Genomic DNA, 21761 nt, shown 5'->3' with positions numbered 1-21761 from the left:
TTACAAAAGAAAAGAAACTCAAATCAGCACGTTTCTGCTCACTGGATGGCCCTATGATACTGAAACAGATGAATTAAAAGTAAAGCCCAGAGAAGCCTACAACAAATAAGGGGTAGGCTTCATGGTGCAGAATAAAAATTATAAATATTTCACACTGGCACTTCTAAATTCTGTACTCAGTAATTTCTATAAAACTGCTCTGTGACACCAAATCAAATAAAGTAGACATATATGTAATATATACATATTAGCTATTTGTGAAGAAAATGGGGCAGTATTAGGAAGAAATGCTGCCTAATGTATCTGCCAAAACACTTAGACTGAGTAACAGCACGCATTACTTCAGCTTTATTCCGTAATGAATTTGATGGATTTTAAGTTGCATAAAAAAAGTATGCATTTATTTATTGATTTTATTTTGAATTTGTTAACTTGGTTAGAGTACTGATCCCATTGGACTCATCTGGAGCATTTTTGGAAGCCATCATAACCTCCTGACTTTTTTATCAATCATGTCATACAAAAGGATATAAAGATGCATCTTTACGTCTTTGTGGATGTGTAGACTCAAACTGCCATTCCAAGTGTGCATACACTCACTGAGGAGTTACCGTAAATAAGAAATCTGGGAACCACTGGCCAGTAGAAAGGTTAGTCATTTATACTACAACTTGAAACACTGTTGTCAAACAAGAAACACTAAAAAGCCTGCCTGTGGCCATAGGCTTTGTCCAAGCAAAGTCAATAGCATGAGTAGATCTTTACTGAAGAGCAAACTTAAATAGCAAGCTTGAGAGCTCTCAACCAACAGGAAGGCTAGCCTTACAAGCCAGAAAGCATGTCACAGTTTTAAAGAAACAGTACTATCAAAAGCACTATCAAAAGACTTTCTTTGAGTGCAATGTCACAGGTAGGTTTTCGCTAAAAAAAACACTTTACACTGGAATTTCTTCACAGCTGTCTACTTGTTTAGAGGCAACCTTGAATAACAGCCACATGATCAATTAGCTTGTATAAAGGCCATCTTCCATATCAGAAACAGAGTCACAGCTTTACATCTGAAGACATACTGATTTGTCCAAATGTAGGCAATGACACAAGTAGCTATTTGCGTACAAAAGAAAAAAACACTGTACATATAATCTCTTCATACACTGAGTGGAATACTTTGTATTTCCCCAAGCATATATTCTGACCTCCAAAAAAGGTCTTATTTTTAAACATCATCACATAAGAGCTCATGGAGTAACTTTGCTATCAAACTCAAGTTTTGTTCTTTGTATATCTGAGAATCATGCATGATTTGTTCTCTGGACATTTTGTGTTTGGATAGGTGAATAGCACTAATGTCATGATTATGACTGGGTAATGGGCCTCTCTTTTCAGTATTGCAGTGGTAGTGGTTTCCTGAGCTTCATCTAATGGCCTACAATTCTGCTACCCTACATCTCTCAGCACTTATTTCAAAGCAGCAAAATTAAGTAAATTTTAGTAGTTGGTTCATCTTTTTATGGGCAGTATAACATTAACTAGCATGATACGCATATTTTCATCAGTTATATCACAGTTATTTAAATAGAGTACATTATCGCATCATCTTCCTCATACTTCACTTAGGTGAACAGATATGTCTTTCATAAGAGGGCCAGGACCTCTTTATCCTTACTATCTTTCTACAGTATCTCCTATTGATAATTTATCACCATTTTATCATCTTGAGATATTCTGTAAAAGTATGCTGGCCATCTCCCATAGTATCAACCTTTTCATTTGGCATTCTTTGTCAAGCCACACAGGTAAATGTCCCCTTATATTGAACAACTGCCACCATATATCATCTTTCAGGTGACTCTATTTCCATTTCTATAACCATCTAACAATTGTTATAGATCATATCAATGTTTGTATATTCTGTAGATATATTTTCTCCTCATTTTTTTATACATTTAAATGCAGTCTTAACAATTAAATGTACATTATCTTTGTTCTGCATGTGGGCAGTTTGGGAAAGGACTAAGAAAGCTGTTTGAGTAGCTTGGTCAAAGTTTGCATCATTTAAATGTAGTCATTGCTTAAAGGTACAGTGACCTTGTAGACAATTACAGTATGTAACAGGATGTGTGGGATACCCAACAAGACAACATTAAAACTGTTAAGCAGATGGCTTTTTACACTTTGATTTTTCATCAAAAATGACACTCAAATGGATGACACACTAAATATTTTAAAATTTACCATGCTTAACACAATGGAGAGTAATTTGTTTGATTACGTGCCTCCATGCCAGAAGTCCTGTGATAGGATACTTACATTCTTAAAATCTAAAGTACACTAGTACATTTCTCTTAAAATCTTTATAATACATATAGACTGTTAATGAAGCTGTAGTTAACAGTGCTCACCCTAGTCCTGTCTGCTTCCTTGTGCTTTGTCATTTGCACTACAATTTTACAATTTCTGTAGTCCAACTCAGTTTCCTCTGTCATCAGTAGGTAAGGTATCCCTGAGATACAATGATATGAAATCCCGAAACATGGCTGCACATTTTCTGAAAATGTGGTGATTGTACAGCCTAGACTACTGTCCCCTTACCACTGATCCTACATTTGCAACTGAAACTAAAACATAGAAAAGCAGTTTGACAGACCTCTCAGCTGTCCATATTTTGGAGAAACATGCTTCTTTTTCATGTCTGAATTACCCCTGCATATGATGTACCCATTTTTACAGGTATGTCCCTATTTTAAGGCTTGATTTACCCCTTCAGATGATTTTCTGAATCCCTCCTCATCACACATGGTTTTTGAAGTTATCTAGTACATAGACAACAACACCACACAAAACATGTTAATATCACCAATAATTTAAAGAAATGGGACCACAACTTATATCTTCCTTTTCAGAAGCAAAAATAAATGACCTTGTGAGGTATTATTTTGCAAAATAATTTATTGACATCTACAGATTTTTACACAGTCCCTTCAATATGTGCTTATATTTTTCCCTCATTTTGTCACATGTGGCCCTGAGTAGTATTTTGTATTCCTATTGGAAGCAGAGAGAGTTATGTGTTGTTTGGTATTTAGATTGTATGTTAATTAGATGTCCAGAGTTTTGGCTGGAGGTAACTGCCTTTCAAGGGTATTTGTGGTTATTTCACTGTCTGCAGAATGAGAATTAAGGGTGTTTTAATTATCTATGTCTGTGAAAAAAGTGCATCCTCATAAGTTTTTGTGATCTGTTCGACTTGATCTTATATCTGGAATGTCTTTCACAAAGCACATCTCCTAAAGTAACTTTACATACCTTCTTTTAAGATTTTGGACCTATTAAATGTCTTATAAATGCAATGCCTGAATAACTGCCGTGCTTTCAAACTTAGTCCACAGTGTTCATTAGGTGTACTTGATCGGTTTATCAACTCTTCTTACTTTAATGACAGTTATATTATGAAGAACTCCACAGTTTGGAGATGTCCCCTGTCAGTGAAGGCTGTCTTTCTGACCTGTCATGAGGTTTGAGTTTTTGTAATGAGAATCTGAGATTTCAGAGTGACTACAAGTTGTTGTACATATTTTCTTTGAGATGAAAATGGACTTTTTGTCATAGTCATTTGTTTTTTGATTTTTAGAGCTTTAAACTTTAATGCAAATTTGCTATTTCATCTGTTCCAACACCAGAGATGCTTTGTATGTCAGTGTGAAACTGATGATAGCATATGAATGTACACAGAGTGACATATTACTTATTTATGCTTATTCTTTTGTTTATGCTAGCCAGTTAAATTATTCTTGAATCTCTGAAATGCAGGGATGGAACTCATATCTGTCTCCATCAGTTATATACAGTCTTAGCATCCTTTCAGACCCCTGTGAAAATTATCTCCCATTCAGTTTATTGATGACCTGCATTCATTTTAGAATGCGTTGCCCACACCCATCTCAGAAAATTGAGATTGTTCATCTCTTTTTACATGGGTATCCTTGACTTACATCACACAAAGCAAGATTCTAGGGCAGTGAAAATTTACAATTTAGCATGCCTAAACCTTTGCAGAAATTGTAGTTTAGAAATTTAATCTAGACGGCATGGTCATTCCAGAAAGGGGTATGACAATAATTGTTACCACGTCTGAAATGTTGCTCTGTAGGCATTTCTGCAGTAGCCACATGGTGTAGTCTATGTACCATTAACAAGCCTTGAACCTCTCTACTCTGCTTGGTTATAGCCTTATCTTCTTGCTACCTACAATTGGATATCATGTGCGTCTAATCTCCAGAGTAAAACCGAGAAGGATGTAGCCTTTCATGTTCTTACAGAGAATGATGGGATGCTTAATAATAAAGAAGAAGTCAGCTGATTAAAGCTGCATCGTCTTTGCACCAATGGCTGTAGTTTAAAAAGTGCACACAGTAATGTGAAACATATGTTCAAAGGTTTACTGATGCAGTAAAAGCATGACTATTTTGTTAGTGCCATGGCATAGAGGAGTAAAGCTCAGACTATGGCCCTGGTGACTGAGGCTCTGGCAAGTGGGGAGGGTGTGCCCATCTGGGAGGGGAATGGCATGTGTATGAGTTCACCTGCTGGTTGATCTCCAGCTGAAGTTAGGGATATGTGGGGGGGTATTGATTTGGGGGGAGGCAGGGCATTGGCTGAGTCATCATGGAGGCTTGTACTCCAGCATACCCACTGCACATCTGTACCTGAAATACCATCATCAGGGGTGGAAACGTTGGGTATAAATAAAAAAAATCATTTTTGGCTGCATTTATGACACTGTCCCAAGGTGCCTTGTATTCTTCACCAGCCCAGAACATGGGTTGGAGAAACTCTAGGGAAGGCTTGTCAAGTTCCTTAGACATGATGAATCAGAAGGGGCAGTTAGGGTCAGATGAAGTTTGTCTGCGAGGGGGGCTAAAAATGATTTAAAAAAAAAAAAAGAAAATAAAAGATTGCTCTTTCATACATTTACATGTTACACTTGCCTTCTTAGTCAGTTATGGAAGTATTGGATTATTCTGGCTTAGAGGTACAAACTAATATGTGAAAATAATAAGCTATATAAAGCCTTCCATGCTTTTGAATATGCTTGATATTTTAGTCCCTGCTGCCAACTGAGAACTAGGTAATACTGACAACTGACCTGTAGACGACAATAGAAAATTGGAAATCTGCTGGGAGTTTGGCCTTTATGTTTCATTTATTATCTAAGATTTTCTCTGTGTATAAATTCAGCCCTGTTCAATACACATATAGATACATTCAGAAACAAATGCATCAGCAGTTAAACACTTCACATGACTAAATTTTTTTTTTCCATCTTTTCTAGCAACACTGGGGACACTAGACTTCAGCTTGCTTTATGATCAGGAAAACAACGCTCTTCATTGTTCAATCAATAAAGCTAAGGTATGTTCCTTATCTACTCTGCATGCACTGCGTAGTCAATGATCACAGACTTGCAGGCCAGTAGGATATTTTTTCCCACAGGAGTGTTACAGCCTTAAAGTGCAGTAGCCACATGGTGTTTATTTGCAATACTGATGAGTAAGATCAGTTAACAGACTTGTTCCACTAATTAATGATGGAGAGCTATTTGAAGACTGAAATGGGGGAAAGAAAAAAGTCAGCATGCTTTTGATACATCAGCTGCACATGATTTAGAGAAAAACATAGCAGTTTCTGATACTGTAGAAGTTAAAAAGTTCATTTTAGCCTGCTTTTGCTATATGTAAAAAACTGCTCAAACAATTGTTACACAGGCTAACACATATTGCTATGTTATCATTGCAGAATAAATGATTCATAAAAAGAAAGTTCAGAACATTTAGTCACTTCTTCAGCTGAGAATGAAGGTCTGGTCAGTCTTGTGACATTTTATTTTCATCATGTGTGTGTGTCTGAGTGTGAGTTCAGTCATGGAGGTATTTCTGTGCATGTGTATGGACTGGAGCTTGAATGTTTGTGTGTGTGTGTGTGTGTGTGTGTGTGTGTGTGTGTGTGTGTGTGTGTGGTGTGTGTATATAGACTGGGGGATTGTTATACTTCTACAGTTCCCAAGACTAATGATCAAATCCTGCATAATTAGGTCTGGGAAAGCATAAGCCACCAGGAGTCTATATTAATCTAGTGAATGGAAAAATTGCCAAACGGCAATACATTGAAACTCATCATGTGGGGGGGGGGGCTGTGCCCCTACACCCCCCACTAATTATATATACTAACTCCGAGATTGCACTTCAATGGGGAAAGGGCAAATCTCCTGTTCCCTACCATAATTTGATCTTACTCGAACAGCTCAATGAACAACATCTTCAACGAGATATGCTGTTCGATGCTTTTTCCGTTTGATGGCTGAACATAGACCCAGCCACCAGGGATAACTCTTACCAGTGTGCCTTATTGATACCTAAACAAAAACATGGATCGAGGGGGAAACACTATTTACTGTGTATAAATCTAAAGATGTAGCTTTGGATGGCACAGTGGTACAGCGGTTTGCATTGTCGCCTCACAGCAAGAGGTACTCTGGTTCGATTCTCGGCTGGGGTGCCTTCTGCATGTCCTCCCTGTGTTCATGTGGATTTCCTCCAGGTGGTCTGGTTTTCTCCCATGTTACAAAGACATGCATCTTGACCGTTTCTCTCTGGGCCCCATTGTTACTTCTTTAATCTGTCTATAATTCACTAATATCCCTCAGGATGTTAGAATACAGTCTATTAGGTCATTCATGTCAAACATACTGACATATCCAATGAAAGGATTTCATTTTATTGTTATATATTAGAAATTTTTTTTGGAAAATAATATTTTTTTTGTTTAATAGAAAGTACTATAGACATATTAAAGTAGTAGCAATGGGGTCCGATGTGACCCCTGCATTTCCAAATTTAGTGTTAGGCTGATGAGAAGGATATATTTTGACTTCTAATATAAATTATAGCAAAATAGTTTACTATAAAAGATTTGTAGATGATTTGTTTTTTTGTAATTAATGGAACATATGATAAATGCAAACATTTTATTGAACATGTTAATATAGAATCTAAGTTTTTAACGTTTATGCAAGTTGAGATAGGCTTGAAAGTTAATTTTTTGGATGTTACTATAGAATGGGATAGGCAGAACACGAAATTTGATAGTTATATCTATTGAAAAAAGACCTTTTCTAACAGTTACTTACATTATGGAAGCATTCATCAATATTTTATGAAAAAGAATATTCCCAGAGGAGAATTTATGAGTGTCCAGGATGACTACAAAATACATAATTTAATGATAAGGTTAAATTTATAACCTCCTTATTCATACAGATAGGGTATAATAAAAACTTTTTATTAAAAGTAGTTGAAGAAGTAAGCTCTAAATGAAAGACACGGTTTGAACCTATTTGGTTAAGCCCTTTGAAAAGAGTCAAAAAAGTGAAATAAGTGAAGATATGTTGATTTTTAGTGATAAAACACCAGCCATTTTTTGGATATGTCGGTTGATAACAATGTTATTTATACTAACTGGAAGATTTTAGAAGGAAATAGTGAATTGGTTAAAGTAATAAGTAGCCATCCTGTGTTTGTTTATAAAAAGACTAATAGTTTTAAAATGTTGTTGCAGAAGGTTAGTGCTAAAATTCATTTACCTCTTAGTAATAAAATAAGGGAATGTATAAATGTGGGAGTTGCACAGATTTGTTTATGAAGGGCCCTATATTTTACTAGAACATGTTGAAGAAACTGTTAGGGTACCAGGTAGGTTTGCATGTAAATCTACAGATATTATATACGTTAGTTTATGTTCAGGGTGTCATGCATTTTACATAGGGATGACTACTAGAACCTTAGAAAAGAAAAGAACATTTATATTCAATAAAAGCGAAGGATGAAAGAAATGTTTTGTTTAAGCACTCTAAAATATGTAATAAATATAAGAAATTTCTATTTCCTGTTTTAGATCAGGTCCCACTAGATTTAAGGGGAGGCAGTTACAAAAACAGGGCTGAAATGAAAGAAGCCAGATGGCAAGTTAGAATTAAAGCAGACAAATTTCCGGGATTAAATGCAATAATTAATATCCAATTTTTTTTTGAGAGAAACGAGATTGAAAGTTAATAAGTGATTCTTATATGTTTTTTAGGTATTATATACATATGTCTTTTTAAAAGATTTTTGGTACTCAATTATGTTAATTGTTTAATTGGTCTTAAGATTTTATTGGGTGATTGAATGTATATATGGTGAATGTAGTTTGTTTCACAAATTATTTCTGGAGAAGTCTAGTAAAGATGAAAGGGGTTAAATAAAATTTGGAAACTCCTTCTATTATTTCATTTCCACGATGCTTTGTTTATAGTTTTTGGTTATGATATCCTTCTATGCTGGTACCATAAACTGCACTATTTCTTTAGAAGCCTGTATTGACTGCAGACCTGTCACCATTGTATCTCCTCTAGCTGCTTCCCTTCTTTCCTGCTATATTGAACTTGCAACCTATAGATATTGATCTCTCAGCTCTCCAGAACCAAAATTCCATGTATATATTTCTACCTCTATGGCATTTAATGATAGGCCACTCATCCCAAGATGCTTTTCTTCCACTGGTCCCCTTTTTACTTATCTTCCTACTTTTATAATATGATATGGGCTTATGAAACGTAAACCATAAAAGTCAGGAATGTCATACTTCAGTTGTACCTGCGGAAAGGATGTGCAGTAGGGAGAGCTTGTTCCATTCATAATTTCCCAATCAATAATCTGATCCCAATGCAACATTCAGCAATCTTCCCATATTGTCTTGTTGGCTGTTCTTATCTGTCGTACTAGGGATGAATCATCCAACAGTCCCCACACAAATTCTGTCCCTCTGTTGTATGCCCCAGTTTGTTTCAAATCCTTCTTTGACTGGTTTAGCCTGTATTTGCAACAAATATTTATCAACTGCCTGCCCTTTTGCAAAGTAATCACCATTTCATGCTATCTTCCCATTTCCACCTTATTAGCTGAGCAAAATTAAAGGCCAAAACATAATTTGGCAAGTGAGTAAGTCCCGAGCCCACCTTCTCCTCTTTCCATTTAGTTTTTTTCCACCCACATCATATTCTCTTGAATGCTTCAGTGGATTTACTCTCCACAACCATTATGACAGTCCACTCCAAGAGTCCATGACCCTCACTGGAAAGAAAGTGTTTTCACAGATTCAGGGAGTGGTTGGTACGTACAATCTACTGGCTGTGTCCCCTCTTCTCTCACCCATCCTTCTAGTTGACAGTACATTCTTCACTTCTTCTTGGCATATTATAACGCATTCATATTATGTCCTTGATCTCAAATGAATAGTAGCATCAGCAGGTCACTACCCCTTCCCCTGCACCACACAAGCCTTTGGTAACCGTCCTCTAGATTCCTTCCAGCACTTTGACCTCCCTTCCTAGATGAGCTACACACAGTGCTCAAGGTGTGACCACTGGTTCCTGCATTTCCAACTAGGTGACAATGATTTTCAGTCCAGAGTATTGTCCTTCAGTCTCACCACAGACCACCCAATGCCACCCCAGCTGTTCGCCAAGTGCTTGACAATAATCACAACTCACATGAGACTCAAAAAGATCCAGGTGCTCTCATACCTATATGATTGGTTCCTCACTACAACCACCAGGAAGTCTTTATTGTCAACTACAGATTACATTCTGGAGCTCTGCATATCTTTAGGTATGTATGTAAATCATGCAAAATCATGTCTTCAGCCAGCCCAACCTTTATTGGTTGCTATCTGGATACAAACATTTTAGCAGTTAGTGTTCTTCTAGACAGACCTATCAAAGGTGCAATCCTTTTACAAAGCCAGACTCTACCAGCATAACTGGTTCTCAGAGTCTTATGTCTGATAGTTTCTTCATTTGTGGTGGTAAATGGTGCACATTTTCACAAGGATACTGCAGCAGATGCTCTCTACCATGAAGTCCCAACTATCAGATCACCCATAACTCAGCTCAGCAGACTTCACCTAAGGCAGTCATTGATATCCCTAACCATTTCTATGATTGACCCTACCCCCCCATCAGTGACAGTAACCACAGATGCCTCCTCTCTGGAGTATGGGGGCATTTCAAGGGGAAAATGGTCTATGGAGTTTTGACAGAGACAGGGGCCATCCTATATATCAGCATCCTGGAGATGAGAGACTTTCTGCTAGCACTGCTGGAATTTTAGAACCTCCTCCCCGTGAAGGTGACAGCTATTCAGATTGTATGTCTGTAGTATGGTAAAGTAACAAGCAAGGAGAACTAATTTCTACACCCCCCCCCCTTTGCAGACAGGCCATAAGAGTTTGGCAATGGCCAGTAGATTTGTATCACTTTCTGATGAAATACATATACCAGGAAAAGTCAACTGTCTAGTAGACTGGCTCAATAGATCTATCCTGATGCCTCATTGGTGGTCCCACAATCCTTCAGTAGCTCAATAAATCTTCAACTACAAGGGCCGGCTTTTCTGTGAACTTTTGGCATCGCAGTCCAACACCAAATGCAGCAGCTACTTCACCCTGATCCCTTCCAAAGGTCAGTCACAGTGGAATGCGCTGGTCTGTCAGTGGCCTTCTGGATTTTTCTGTGCCTTTCTTCCCATTCTCCTCATTTCAACATTTCTACAGAAAGCCTCAGCATCTGAAGCTACAGTAATTCTCATTGTCCTACTCTGACTCAGGCAAATCTGGTTTCCCTCTCTTCAGGTTGCATTTGAGGAAGTCCCCATGGCTTCCAGATCCCCAACCAGATCGTTTTTATCACTCATGTAGTCAGCCACACCTGGACTTACAGAACCTCAAGTTAACTGCATGGTTTCTCCAATTTCCCTGATAGCCAGTAATCTTTCTTTATCCCAGGCTGTAGTTCACATCTTGTCTGCTTCTCAAAAGCTATCTATCCAAAAACTTTACAAGAGCAAATGGAAGCATTTTTAATGTGGACTATACAGTAAGACTTAGACCCATTTTTTTCCTCCATTCCAGAAGTCTTTCAGTTTCCTTCAATCCTATATGAGGCTAGCTGCTGTTAAGCTACCACCAAAGGGCAACTGGCATTCATCTCAAATTATCATTCTGGATTCCAAAATCATCCCTGCCCTCACAGCTCTGTCGAGTCTTCTGGAAAGGTTTATTTCATCAGCATACACCAGTAAAAAAAGACTATTTCCTCCCTGGGACTTCAGTTTTCACAGAGAGATTCTAACTAAACCTCCTCTAAAGCCAGTCACTTCTGCAAACCTAAAGTTTTTATCATGGAAAACTGTTTTTGGTTGCAGTCACATCAGCCAGTAGGATATCTGAACTACTTACATTATCATTGGCTCCATTACACTTAGTCATTCACAAGACATGATTTCTCCGATAACCAACACATCTTTTATTCCAAAATTAGGATCAGAGAATAATTTAAATCGACCAGTACATTTACCTGCATTTTTCTCCTACCCATTCTAAGAAAGAAAAGTGTCTGTTGCATACTTTGGATGTCCATAGATAACTCTGATTCTACTTTCATTGAACCAGACCATGTAGAAATAATGCTCAATTATTCATAGCCTTTGCCCCAAACAGGATGAACAAGAAAGTTTCTAAAGTAACATTACGTGAATCACATTCTGACTGTATCACCTCCATGTAGTCATACAGAAATAAAACCTTTCCATCTAAATCAAGAGATTATTCTGCCAGATCTGTCTGTCTGCACTACCTTTTTTTGAAATTCCACTGTGGACAGAATTTGTGCTACAGCAACATGGCCTGTGTTGCATACCTTTACCAAACATTATAAACTGGATGTAATATCCAGGTCTAGAGTTTCCTACAGGGCTACAGTTCTGAGAGGTATCCAATCATGATACCAGCTGAGAAGCTATGTACCTTAGGATTCTATCCAAGCAGTCAAATCTTATGGATGGATAAAATAGGATACAGAAGTTGTACACCTGCCATAACGCTTAAATCTTTTCATCCTAGCCCATCTGATCCTCCCCCCCTTCCCCCAGCCAAATTGCTATATTATTCCAGGGGACTTGCAGGTTGACTTGGAGCTCCTCTGCCCTTACACTTATGAATACAACAGCTACTTATTAAATTATGCCCTTTCTTAATGGCAAACGTGATCTGACATTAGTGAGGGCACAGGGGAATTATGGGATGAAAATTCTGAAGGAACCTGAGGGTAGAAACATTTTGAGATGGCCTGATTCGATCAAACAAATGTGTCACTACCACAGCAGTCATATCAGACACACTTGGATGAAAAGGATCTAGTGTTGTGGTAAGTACATAACTTCCATTTATTATATGGATTTTAGAAATGTGAAAAGATGCAATAAAACATATGCAGTTAGGGTTGTTACCACTTCTGTTTTGTAATTCAGAAACATTTCTACCTGAAACATCCTAGAGACAGCAACCCAGATTAAGTTTATTAATGCTTATTTTATTATATTTATTCTGTTTGCATTTAATTATGGGTTACTGTTTACATTTTCCTGGAAAAAGGGTATTGTTTCAACCTACATAAAACATCCTTAATCTAAAAAAAAATGTTATAAAAATAAATTTATTTAATTGAATGTTTTCCCTCAGTAAATGTACCTATCAGTCCATTCCATAGTTTTTCTCTAGAAACATCTATTCAGAGATTAAACGTTTTATTTGGGCTCCTAAATCAATATGCATAATTTACAATATGTTAAAAGTACCTAAGTGATCTGGAGGTTTCAAAATGCCTGATTTTATTTTTTATGACTACTACCTGAAAGTTAGAATAGCTAAATTGTTTTATGCAGGATAGTACATCGACATGGGGAAATGGGAACTTGTCTATATGAAATATTAGATAAAATTCTAAAACTATATATATTTTCATTGTAGTTATTTAGTTTTTACCAGTCTTACATAAAATATCTTATTTACTTTAAAAATTCATAAGCTATTGATTGATCTGATAACAGTCTTTCAAAAATCTGCTTAAAATATTAGGTTATGCTAAAATTATCCTGCTTGTTCAACTTATTGTTCACAAAATAGTAATAGACAATCATATGGTTGATTGTCAGTATTTCCTTCTCTTAGAAAACTGACTGTAAACTTTTGTTTATGGATGCAATAAATCTGCTATACAAATATATGAAGCCCACGGCCTACACAGAGGTTGCATTGCTGTTCTCACCATTAATTGGCCTAATCTCAAAATGAAAATAAAGTTTGCTGTAGTCTCACAAGCTAGAACAAAATATATTTATTTCCAAATGTTCCAACAAGCATTAACCTATCTTAAAATGTGTTTTCAAGATTCAAGTTTCCAGTTCATATGTTACATTACCACACAGTTTGTTTCTTCTGTGTGGTAAAACTTAATAGTAAAGAAAAATGTTGAAGATACCTTCTATACTACATTCCTTTCACTAAACTCCATTGCATTAATGTGATGTATTATAATGTCTATATAAAGAGTGGACAATGTTAAGCCTGCTGAGGACTGGAATCTTTGAATTGCATTCCCTGAAACAAATGGCTGAAAAAAAACACTTTTTAAAGTACTTTTGCGGTGGGGCCAAGGGCGCCCGCAGGCAGGTGCAAGGGGGTGCACTTGCACCCCCCTGGAATCGGCTACGGCTAGAGAATTACAAAAAAAGTTTTTTTTTTTTTTTTTACGCACATTCTCCTTTAAGAAGAAGTCCAAATAGTCCAGTCGCAGGCGTGCTGACATCATCGCTGTCAGTTTGAGGTTTGTGAGCGGGAACTCACACAGGCGGGACCTGACGACCGGACAGTTAGCAAGCGGCAGCACTTTCAGGAAGAGAGAGGTGTGTGAAACGGAAGATGGGAGCAGGACCTGACGACCGGACACTTAGCAAGCGGCAGCTGAAATGAACGGAAGGAAGATGGGGCACTTTCAGGTAGTGTGTGTGGAAACGAACGGAAGGAAGATGGGGCACTTTCAGGTGTGTGTGTGTGTGTGTGTGTGTGTGTGTGTGTGTGTGTGTGTGTGTGTGTGTGTGTGTGTGTGTGTGTGTACATGGTGGTGGGTAGTGAATAAGGCTTGAACCCTGTACCTTGGGCCCAAGTGGCAAGAGCCTGAATTCCCTACCCACCACCATTTGTAAAAATGTTGCAGGATTTTCCCTCATACTTTTTCTGTTCCTCATAAAATCTGTGGTTTCTGCATTTGTGTCCTTGTTGCCTGACAGCTATATGTTCTCTGGTTTTATTCTTGGCTGTCTGGAGTGTTTCTCCCTGGGCCTCTGCTAAAACTTAGCTTTTTTTTTTTTTTCAAAGTCAGACTTTCCTGGTTAACAAAAGTAAAAAAAAATGGACACACTTGTCAGACTTCATATTCTTCAGAAAGTGTATGGTAACAAAAGCTTTTATTCTAGCAATTTTCTAAGTGTACAAGATGGATATTTGAAATGTATCCCTGTGTTTGGGACTGTATCCCCCCCCCCATTAATGGCTTTGTCCAGGTTTTGTGCTAGGGTTGAGAGTTATGGTAAGAACTGAATTCACTGAATATGTTTGGGGGCTGTATTCACCCAGTATTGGCTTTGTTTAGGTAGTGTTTGGGACTGTATTCCCCCCATTATTGGCTTCATCCAGGTTTTGTGCTAGGGTTGAGAGTTATGGTAAGAACTGAATTCACTGAATATGTTTGAGGGCTGTATTCACCCAGTATTGGCTTTGTTCAGGTATTTATTGGCTTCATCCAGGTTTTTGCTAATGTTGAGAGCTATGGTAAGAACTGATTTCACTGAATATGTTTGGGGCTATATTCTCCCATTACTGGCTTTGTCCGGGTGTTATTTGCTAAGAGGTTGAGAGCTATGGTGAGAACTGAATTCACTGAATGTTTGGTGGTTGTAGTAGTCACCCATTATTGGCTTTGTTCAGGTCTTTTGTGCTAAGAGGCTGACAGCTGTGCTATGGTGAGAACTGAATTCACTAAATGGTAGCTATTTAAGTTTCAGTCTTCCTCTTTCACAAAACAGTTGATTTGGCGTAGTGGTATGTTGCTCTGACTGTTTTGCACGGGGTCCCCTGGGTTCAAGACGTGGCAGTGAAATGTATGGTGGTAATGCAGCATTTTATTCTAGCAACTTTCAAACATTATACAAGCAATGTTTAAAATGTGTCCCGGGTTTTTGGCCTTTTGCCCCCCCCCAATAAATTTTGGCTTTTTCCAGATTTCTTGTGCTGAAAAGTTCAGAGATACAGCTGAGTGTCGGAGTAGATTTTACAAGGAGCTGAGAGCTGCAGGGGAGCAAAAGTTTAGTGCTGCTTGTGTTTAGTCTGCTTGCATTGTTAATAGCACAACAGATAGTGTACTTGCTTTAGATGCTGAAGGCTGTGGGTTCTACTCCCGCAGTAGGTAAATGCATTGCTGATGCTGTATTGTGTTGTAAAGGGGTGGATGCTGCAGTCTTTTGGCAAAGATACCTAGTAACTATGAACCTGTTAACAGTTTGCTATCCATTCCCTATTGCGGTATTACTAGCTTTTCATTTTTTATTGCATGCAACAAAAGCAATTTATTCTTCAAGAGTAACAGGCACTTTATTTGTAGATTAAACAATGACATATAAAGTGTTTGCTAGCAGCAACCTCTTTATTAGTTACAAATTTTTTCAATGTGGAGTTTACTACTTCAGAGATTGTGTATATTTTTTACTGATACTGGTGGACTTGAGTAGACTTTTTATGATGGAAATGTTCTGAATTGGGCAGTTTTGTCATTAGTGGATGCTTTTGTTTCATTGTTTACTGGAAAAATGTTCAAAACAATAAATTTAAAATGCCCTCTAACAACTGTACTGTATTGTACAAGGAATACAATGTAATACAGTCAGGAAGGTGTATCAAAGAGCATGTGTATGTTATGTTCGAGGGGCCTATGATTTTGTAGACAGCCCAGAGTTAATATTTGCCATTGGCAAAATGTATTTTCTCTGAAAGTGGGTTTCAGTGCTGTTTCAATGCATGCGAGTTTCAAGAGCAGAGAAGTTTTAATGTTGGTCTATTTTCATTGTGAGACTGCATTGCTTTAACAGATATGTATTAGGGTTTGTGCTGTAAAATGCAAAATAAAACTTTCAAATGAAATCCTAAATCATCGCAGAAGTAAAGCAGTATGCACATTAGTGTTTATGATAAATGGGGCAAAATAACAAGGAATGGGACATTGGAATGGCTGCAGGGGGGAGGCTCCATTTGACCATGATTTTGTGAGGGGTGGGTAGCAAGCTCAGACAGCCCCGGTTGAACTATACCTCTCAGTTGTCCATATCTTTGCAGAATGAATAGATATTTGCTGCTTATTTTTGGTTTGTTCTCAAATTTGTGATTTTCTAGCAAATCATTTAGGAATGAAGCCATTAAATGTCAGACATTGAGTTTCAGATGTCATAACCTTCAGAAAAATGCATGCTAATGCAAGACTGTCTTTACGTTTATACAAGAGCAATTTTTAGTAGTGTTTTTATGTTCCCCAATATATTTGGCCTTGTTCAGATTTCCTGCATTAAGAGGTTGAGAGGTACGTGCAAATCACTTTGTAGATTAGGAATATCCAAACATCTCAATTGTCCCCAATTCTGGCTCAAAATGTTGCTCTCCCCTAATAATCCCTCCTCCAAAATGGCAATTTTGGAAGAAAATGTGGAGGGTTTACAATTATATACAACTGTAATTATCACTTATAGATTACCTTTATTTCAGAAATGCATGTGGATGCTCTTATTTTGTTAGCTGCTTCAAGTTAACTGTTAATATTAAAAAGGTGTCCCTTTTTTGACAGGTATTTTTGCATCACATTTTGGTCCGTTTTTCATAAAATTGTGGTTTTCTGGCAAATAAGTGGCAAGTCATTAAAGATTGAAGTTAGAAAATAATGGCAGACATTTGAGTTTCAGATTTCATACCCTTCAGAAAACTTGTACTAATGCAAGATTTACCTGTTCTATTTAAGTTATAAGAGCAATATTTAAAAATTGGCCTTATTTTTGGGCTTGTCACACTTCTAGTTCTATGTATGGCTTTGTCCAGATTTCTTGCTCTGAAGTTGAGAGGTATGTGTGTCAGATCCATCACTGTCAGCCAGAGACATTTCAAATTGTGACATACTTATTGCACCCCACTCCCCATTGTAGTGGCTCTGGATGTGTCCATGGAAGGCAAGGAGCAGTTATGCAGTGTAAATGTGCAGAGTATTCCCCCATCCAAAGTAGATCACAAATATGACCGTGGCTTTTCATCTGTCCTTGATTTTGCAAAATGTTCTGGTTTTCTATCAGATTTTTGTACTGTTGATTTATGCTTCTTATTCTGGAACTGTATGCTGTCACAGTGCCCTGTTGCTCTGTTTAAGTAGCCATGGTTTAATGAACATCAGGTAAGCTTGTCGGAGATTGTAAGATGCAAGTAAGCTTTAGTAAGCTTGTCAGATATTGTAAGATGCAAGTAAGCTTTAGTAAGTATATTGTTAAAGAATTACCAGCATTGAAAGCCTTTTCGTTGTTGCCATGCAGGGAATATTTACATGACTAGATAATGTGCCTTGGGTATTGAAATGCATATGACAGTTTTATTTATTTTATTTGCAGTTGGTTTGCCAGGATAGTCCATTGGGCCAAATGAACCCGATTTCAATGGAGTCCTGGGGAGAAAAGCTCCAAAACTAAGTAGGTTATTAATAGATATACAAATTATACAATTACACAGAAGTTAATCATACAAGAAATAACAATTTGAAAATAATACAACTAGAGCGAGTACAATCTAGTGATGAAATTAATAGGTAATACAGACTAAAGGGAAATTTAGCACAAAAGCACTGAGAAATAACAACATATTTGGAAGCATTTCATGACAATATTGAGGAATAATAACATATTAGGAAGCAATGCACAAGTACTGAGAAGCAATAACGTATTAGGGAAGCAATACTTGGGAAGTGTGGCCTAGTATATTCTTTCTGATTATTGTAGGAATAATAATATGTATGAGTTAGGGTGGGTAATTAGGAAAGTTGCAGGAGGAAACAGAGGAAGAAAGAAGATGGAGTTTGCAAGTGTTATGTGGTGTGGGAGCAAGAGCATTCCTACTGGGATACTAGATGTGAGTGAAGAGATCTTTTAAATATAAAATGGTTGGGGGTGGTGCGAATGGAAGGTGGTAGGGAGTTCCAAAGGCATGCAAGGCCATAAGACAGAAGATTTTTGTCTGGGGGACTAGTTGGTTTATATACTTCTAATAGATTTTGATTGTTGGACCTTAATACTCTTGCAGGAAGGTGCATTTTAAAGGCTGATGAAAGGGAGGGACAAAGGGAGGGGTTGAAAATGAGCTTATGTGCAAGATTTAGTTGAGTATATGTGAGATAACTGGGTAGCTCTAGCCATTTTTAGTTTTTGGAGAGAGGAACAGTGGTGGGTGGAGGACTTGTGGTTGGTAGCGAACTTGGCAATTTTGTTGTAGCAAGAGGAAAGTTGTGTTTTTAGAGAGGTCTGTAGATTAGTTAGGAGTGGAGCTCCATAGAGAAGGGAGAGGATAAGAAATGAGGTAGAGGGTGATTTTGGTAGCAGGTGTAAGGTAATGATTTTGTCGGTAAAGCATACGGGGTTTTCTTGATATTTAACTGTAGGTGGGAGTTGAATTTGAGCTGGTTATCAATTTGGACCCCAAGTAACTTGGTCTCGGACACCAGTTCCAGGGGTAGATTATTTTGTCTAGAGATGTGGAATGTGTTTATATTGAAAGAAGTTGCCTTAGAGGGGGTGAATAACATTAATTTGGTTTTAGATGCATTGAGTGCTAGGTGATTCCTTTTCATCCATTGCTCAGTTGTTGTAAAAGCATCTTGAGTCAGTTTTAGGAGTGAGGGGATAGAGGTGGCAGCGCAGATAATAGCAGAATCATCGGCATATTGGATGATGTCTGAGAATGGGATAGAGTTGTGGAAATCATTTATAAATATATTGAAGAGAAGGGGACTCAGTATAGAGCCCTGGGGTACCCCAGTAGGAGTATTTAGAAATGAGGAGGTGGCCTTTTTCCATTTGACTGCTTGAGATCTGTTAGATAAGTAGCTGGAGAACCAGTTCAAGGAGGAGGGAGATAGGTTAAGTTTAGAAAGTTTAGTTAGTAGCAGGCTGTGAGAGTGTGTCAAAGGCCTTGGAGAGGTCGAGTAGTAGGGTAGAAACAATTTGGCCAGAGTCGCGGGCTTTATTTACAGTTTCAAGGAAGGAGAGGAGGGTGGTCATAATGCTATGATGTGGTCTGACTCCATGTGTGGGAGTTAGGTGATTATCTAAGAGATGTGGAAGGAGTTGTAGTTGGATACACTTTTCTAGGAGTTTAGAGATGGGGGACAGAATAGCGATGGGGCGGAAATTAGTAACATTGTTGTTGTTGCCACCTTTTATGTAGAGGTATGATAAAGGCCCTTTTCCAGACTTGGGGTACTATACATTCTTGGATAGAGCAGTTGATTAAAATGCTAATAGGGTAAGCGATTGCTTCAGCAGCTTTGCTAAGAAAGTAAGAAGGGATGTTATCAGGAGCATTGGTGCTTGGCTTCAGTTTCATAAGGAATTTCTTTATAGTAGAAGTTGGGTATAGGTTTAAATGAGAAAAAAGGAGTGTGAAGAGGGAGAATTAGGGGCAGATGAAGCTGATGAAGTAGTAGGAGGAGTGGAGGGATGGGAGTTAGTAGATGGGAATGAGGAAGTAGCAGCAGTGTAGTGGTGTTAAAGAAAGATGGCGTTAATTTGGAAATGGATTCAATGAAAAGAGTTAAATTGGGTAGCCAAGTCTTGGTCAGGAGCGTTTGGGTCTGGGGTAGGGGTATCTGGTTTGCTGGGGTTAAGTAGAGTAGAGATACCTTTCCAAAATTTCTGAGGGTTTGATTTTATTATTTTGAAGTGTGGAAAAGTAGTTTTGTCGGTCTAAGATTATGAGCTTTTTTACCTTATTTCGAAGTATTTTAAAGGACAGGATTACAGTATTTTCAGAAGCTCATTACATTTTATTGCAGACCAGTGTCTTATAGCAGTGTCTGTGTGTTAGTACACTTGTAGTTGGGTCAGGGTGGCTTTAATGGTATATGGTAAATAAGCATTGCTACCTTATTTAAAAGCCAAGCCCTGCAACAACTAGCTCCACACTGAAGTCAAAACACAATAGCTCTGGTGGGTAAATGTACCCTGTAGTAATCAAAAAAGGCAAATGTTTAAAATAACTACAGCTTATGTGCAAACACAATAGGTAGTGATGAAACAATGCTCTGCTAAAAATGCTTTAATGCTCCACAATGCTGAGCTGCAGATCAGTTATCACTGGCTACCAGGATTTCACCCACTTCAGCTCAAGCACGGTGCCGTTCAGTGCAACCTTCCCAGAACTAATTTGTCTGACCAGAATTATTTGGTGTGTGTATAAGAGGGAGGTAGCATACCCCTCAGCTGTCCAGATTTTTGCCCCATATTCCTCCTAAAAGGATTGAAGTTGCTAAATGAGACATTTCAGTTTTAGATGTCATGTCATTTAGAAAAATGCATACCAACACAAATCCTGTTACTCTTGCAATTTTCTAAGTTTCTGAGAGCCATATTTATATTCTGTCCCTATTTATTTTAGGCTTTGTCCAGATTTCTTGCACTAAGGTTGAGGCCTTGAGGGTGTGGTATGTTTGTGAGAAAGTGAAATGCCCAAGTTAGAGTTAACAGGTGGAATTTTCAAGTGCATTTTCAAGGAACTGTGAGTTTTAAGGGAAGCTAAGTTCACTGCTGCTCAAGCCAAGTCTATTTACAATGTGCAACTGTTTTGTTTAGCAAATGGTATCTCTATTGTGGTATAAAGTTTTAAAGCTATGTTAGTAGCACCACAAGTAGAATACTTGCATCTTAATGTAAAGGCTTGAGGTTCTATTCCTACAGCATATACATTTGTATGCTGCAGTCCTCAGGATGTCCTCCTTTGGATGAGATGCCTAATAACTATGAACCTGTTTTTCAGCTTGTCATCCATTTTCTATTGCAATATACCAGCTTACCATTTTTTTAATTTAACATAGGCAATTTATTCTTTGACGGCAACAGGCACTGAATTTGTAGATGAAACACTGAAATATACAGTTGTTTTCTAGCAACAACATCTTCATTAGTTTCAGATATCTTTAATGTGGAATTATTCAGATTACTTTTACTTCAGCAGAGTCACTCAAACAAGTGCTGCTGTATAATACAAGGGATATAATTCAATTATATATTATAATTAATACAATCAGGTAAATCAAATAACTTTTGCATGGCCCTAACGGTGTGCAAGGAGCCTATTGCTTAAAAACAGTTCAAAGGTAAATAACCTGCCACTGGCCAGATGCATTTTCTTTGAATGTGGGTTTCAATGCTGTTTCATTGAATGTGAGTTTCAAAAGTAGAGAAGCTTTAATGCCAAGTCTGTTTTCATTGTAATACCTTTGTTTAGGTTTAGTAAATGTCTCAGTGTTTGGGCTATAATGTTTGAAATAAAAGTTGTAAATGCCTATTGCTTGAAAACAGTTCAAAGGTAAATAACCTGCCACTGGCCAGATGCATTTTCTTTGAATGTGGGTTTCAATGCTGTTTCATTGAATGTGAGTTTCAAAAGTAGAGAAGCTTTAATGCCAAGTCTGTTTTCATTGTAAGACTATTGCTTTGTTTAGGTTTAGTAAATGTCTCAGTGTTTGGGCTATAATGTTT

The 21761-nt window shown here is 37.6% G+C and overlaps 1 protein-coding gene across 1 annotated transcript in view; it reads left to right on the top strand.

Annotated features, from left to right (window-relative positions):
- Nucleotides 1–21761, top strand: part of DOC2B (double C2 domain beta) — a 2257420-nt gene that overhangs the window by 610448 nt on the left and 1625211 nt on the right. Inside the window, exon 2 of the mRNA XM_044054285.1 lies at nt 5333–5412. Within this exon, the coding sequence (XP_043910220.1) occupies nt 5333–5412 (80 nt within the window). The remainder of the gene's footprint in view (nt 1–5332; nt 5413–21761) is intronic.

This window comes from Protopterus annectens, chromosome 13.part0, assembly GCF_019279795.1.
Source record: "Protopterus annectens isolate FY-2018-M chromosome 13.part0, PAN1.0, whole genome shotgun sequence".
Taxonomy (NCBI): Eukaryota; Metazoa; Chordata; order Ceratodontiformes; family Protopteridae; genus Protopterus; species Protopterus annectens.
Note: the sequence above shows the minus strand (reverse complement) of the source record. Positions and strands in the feature narration are given on the sequence as shown.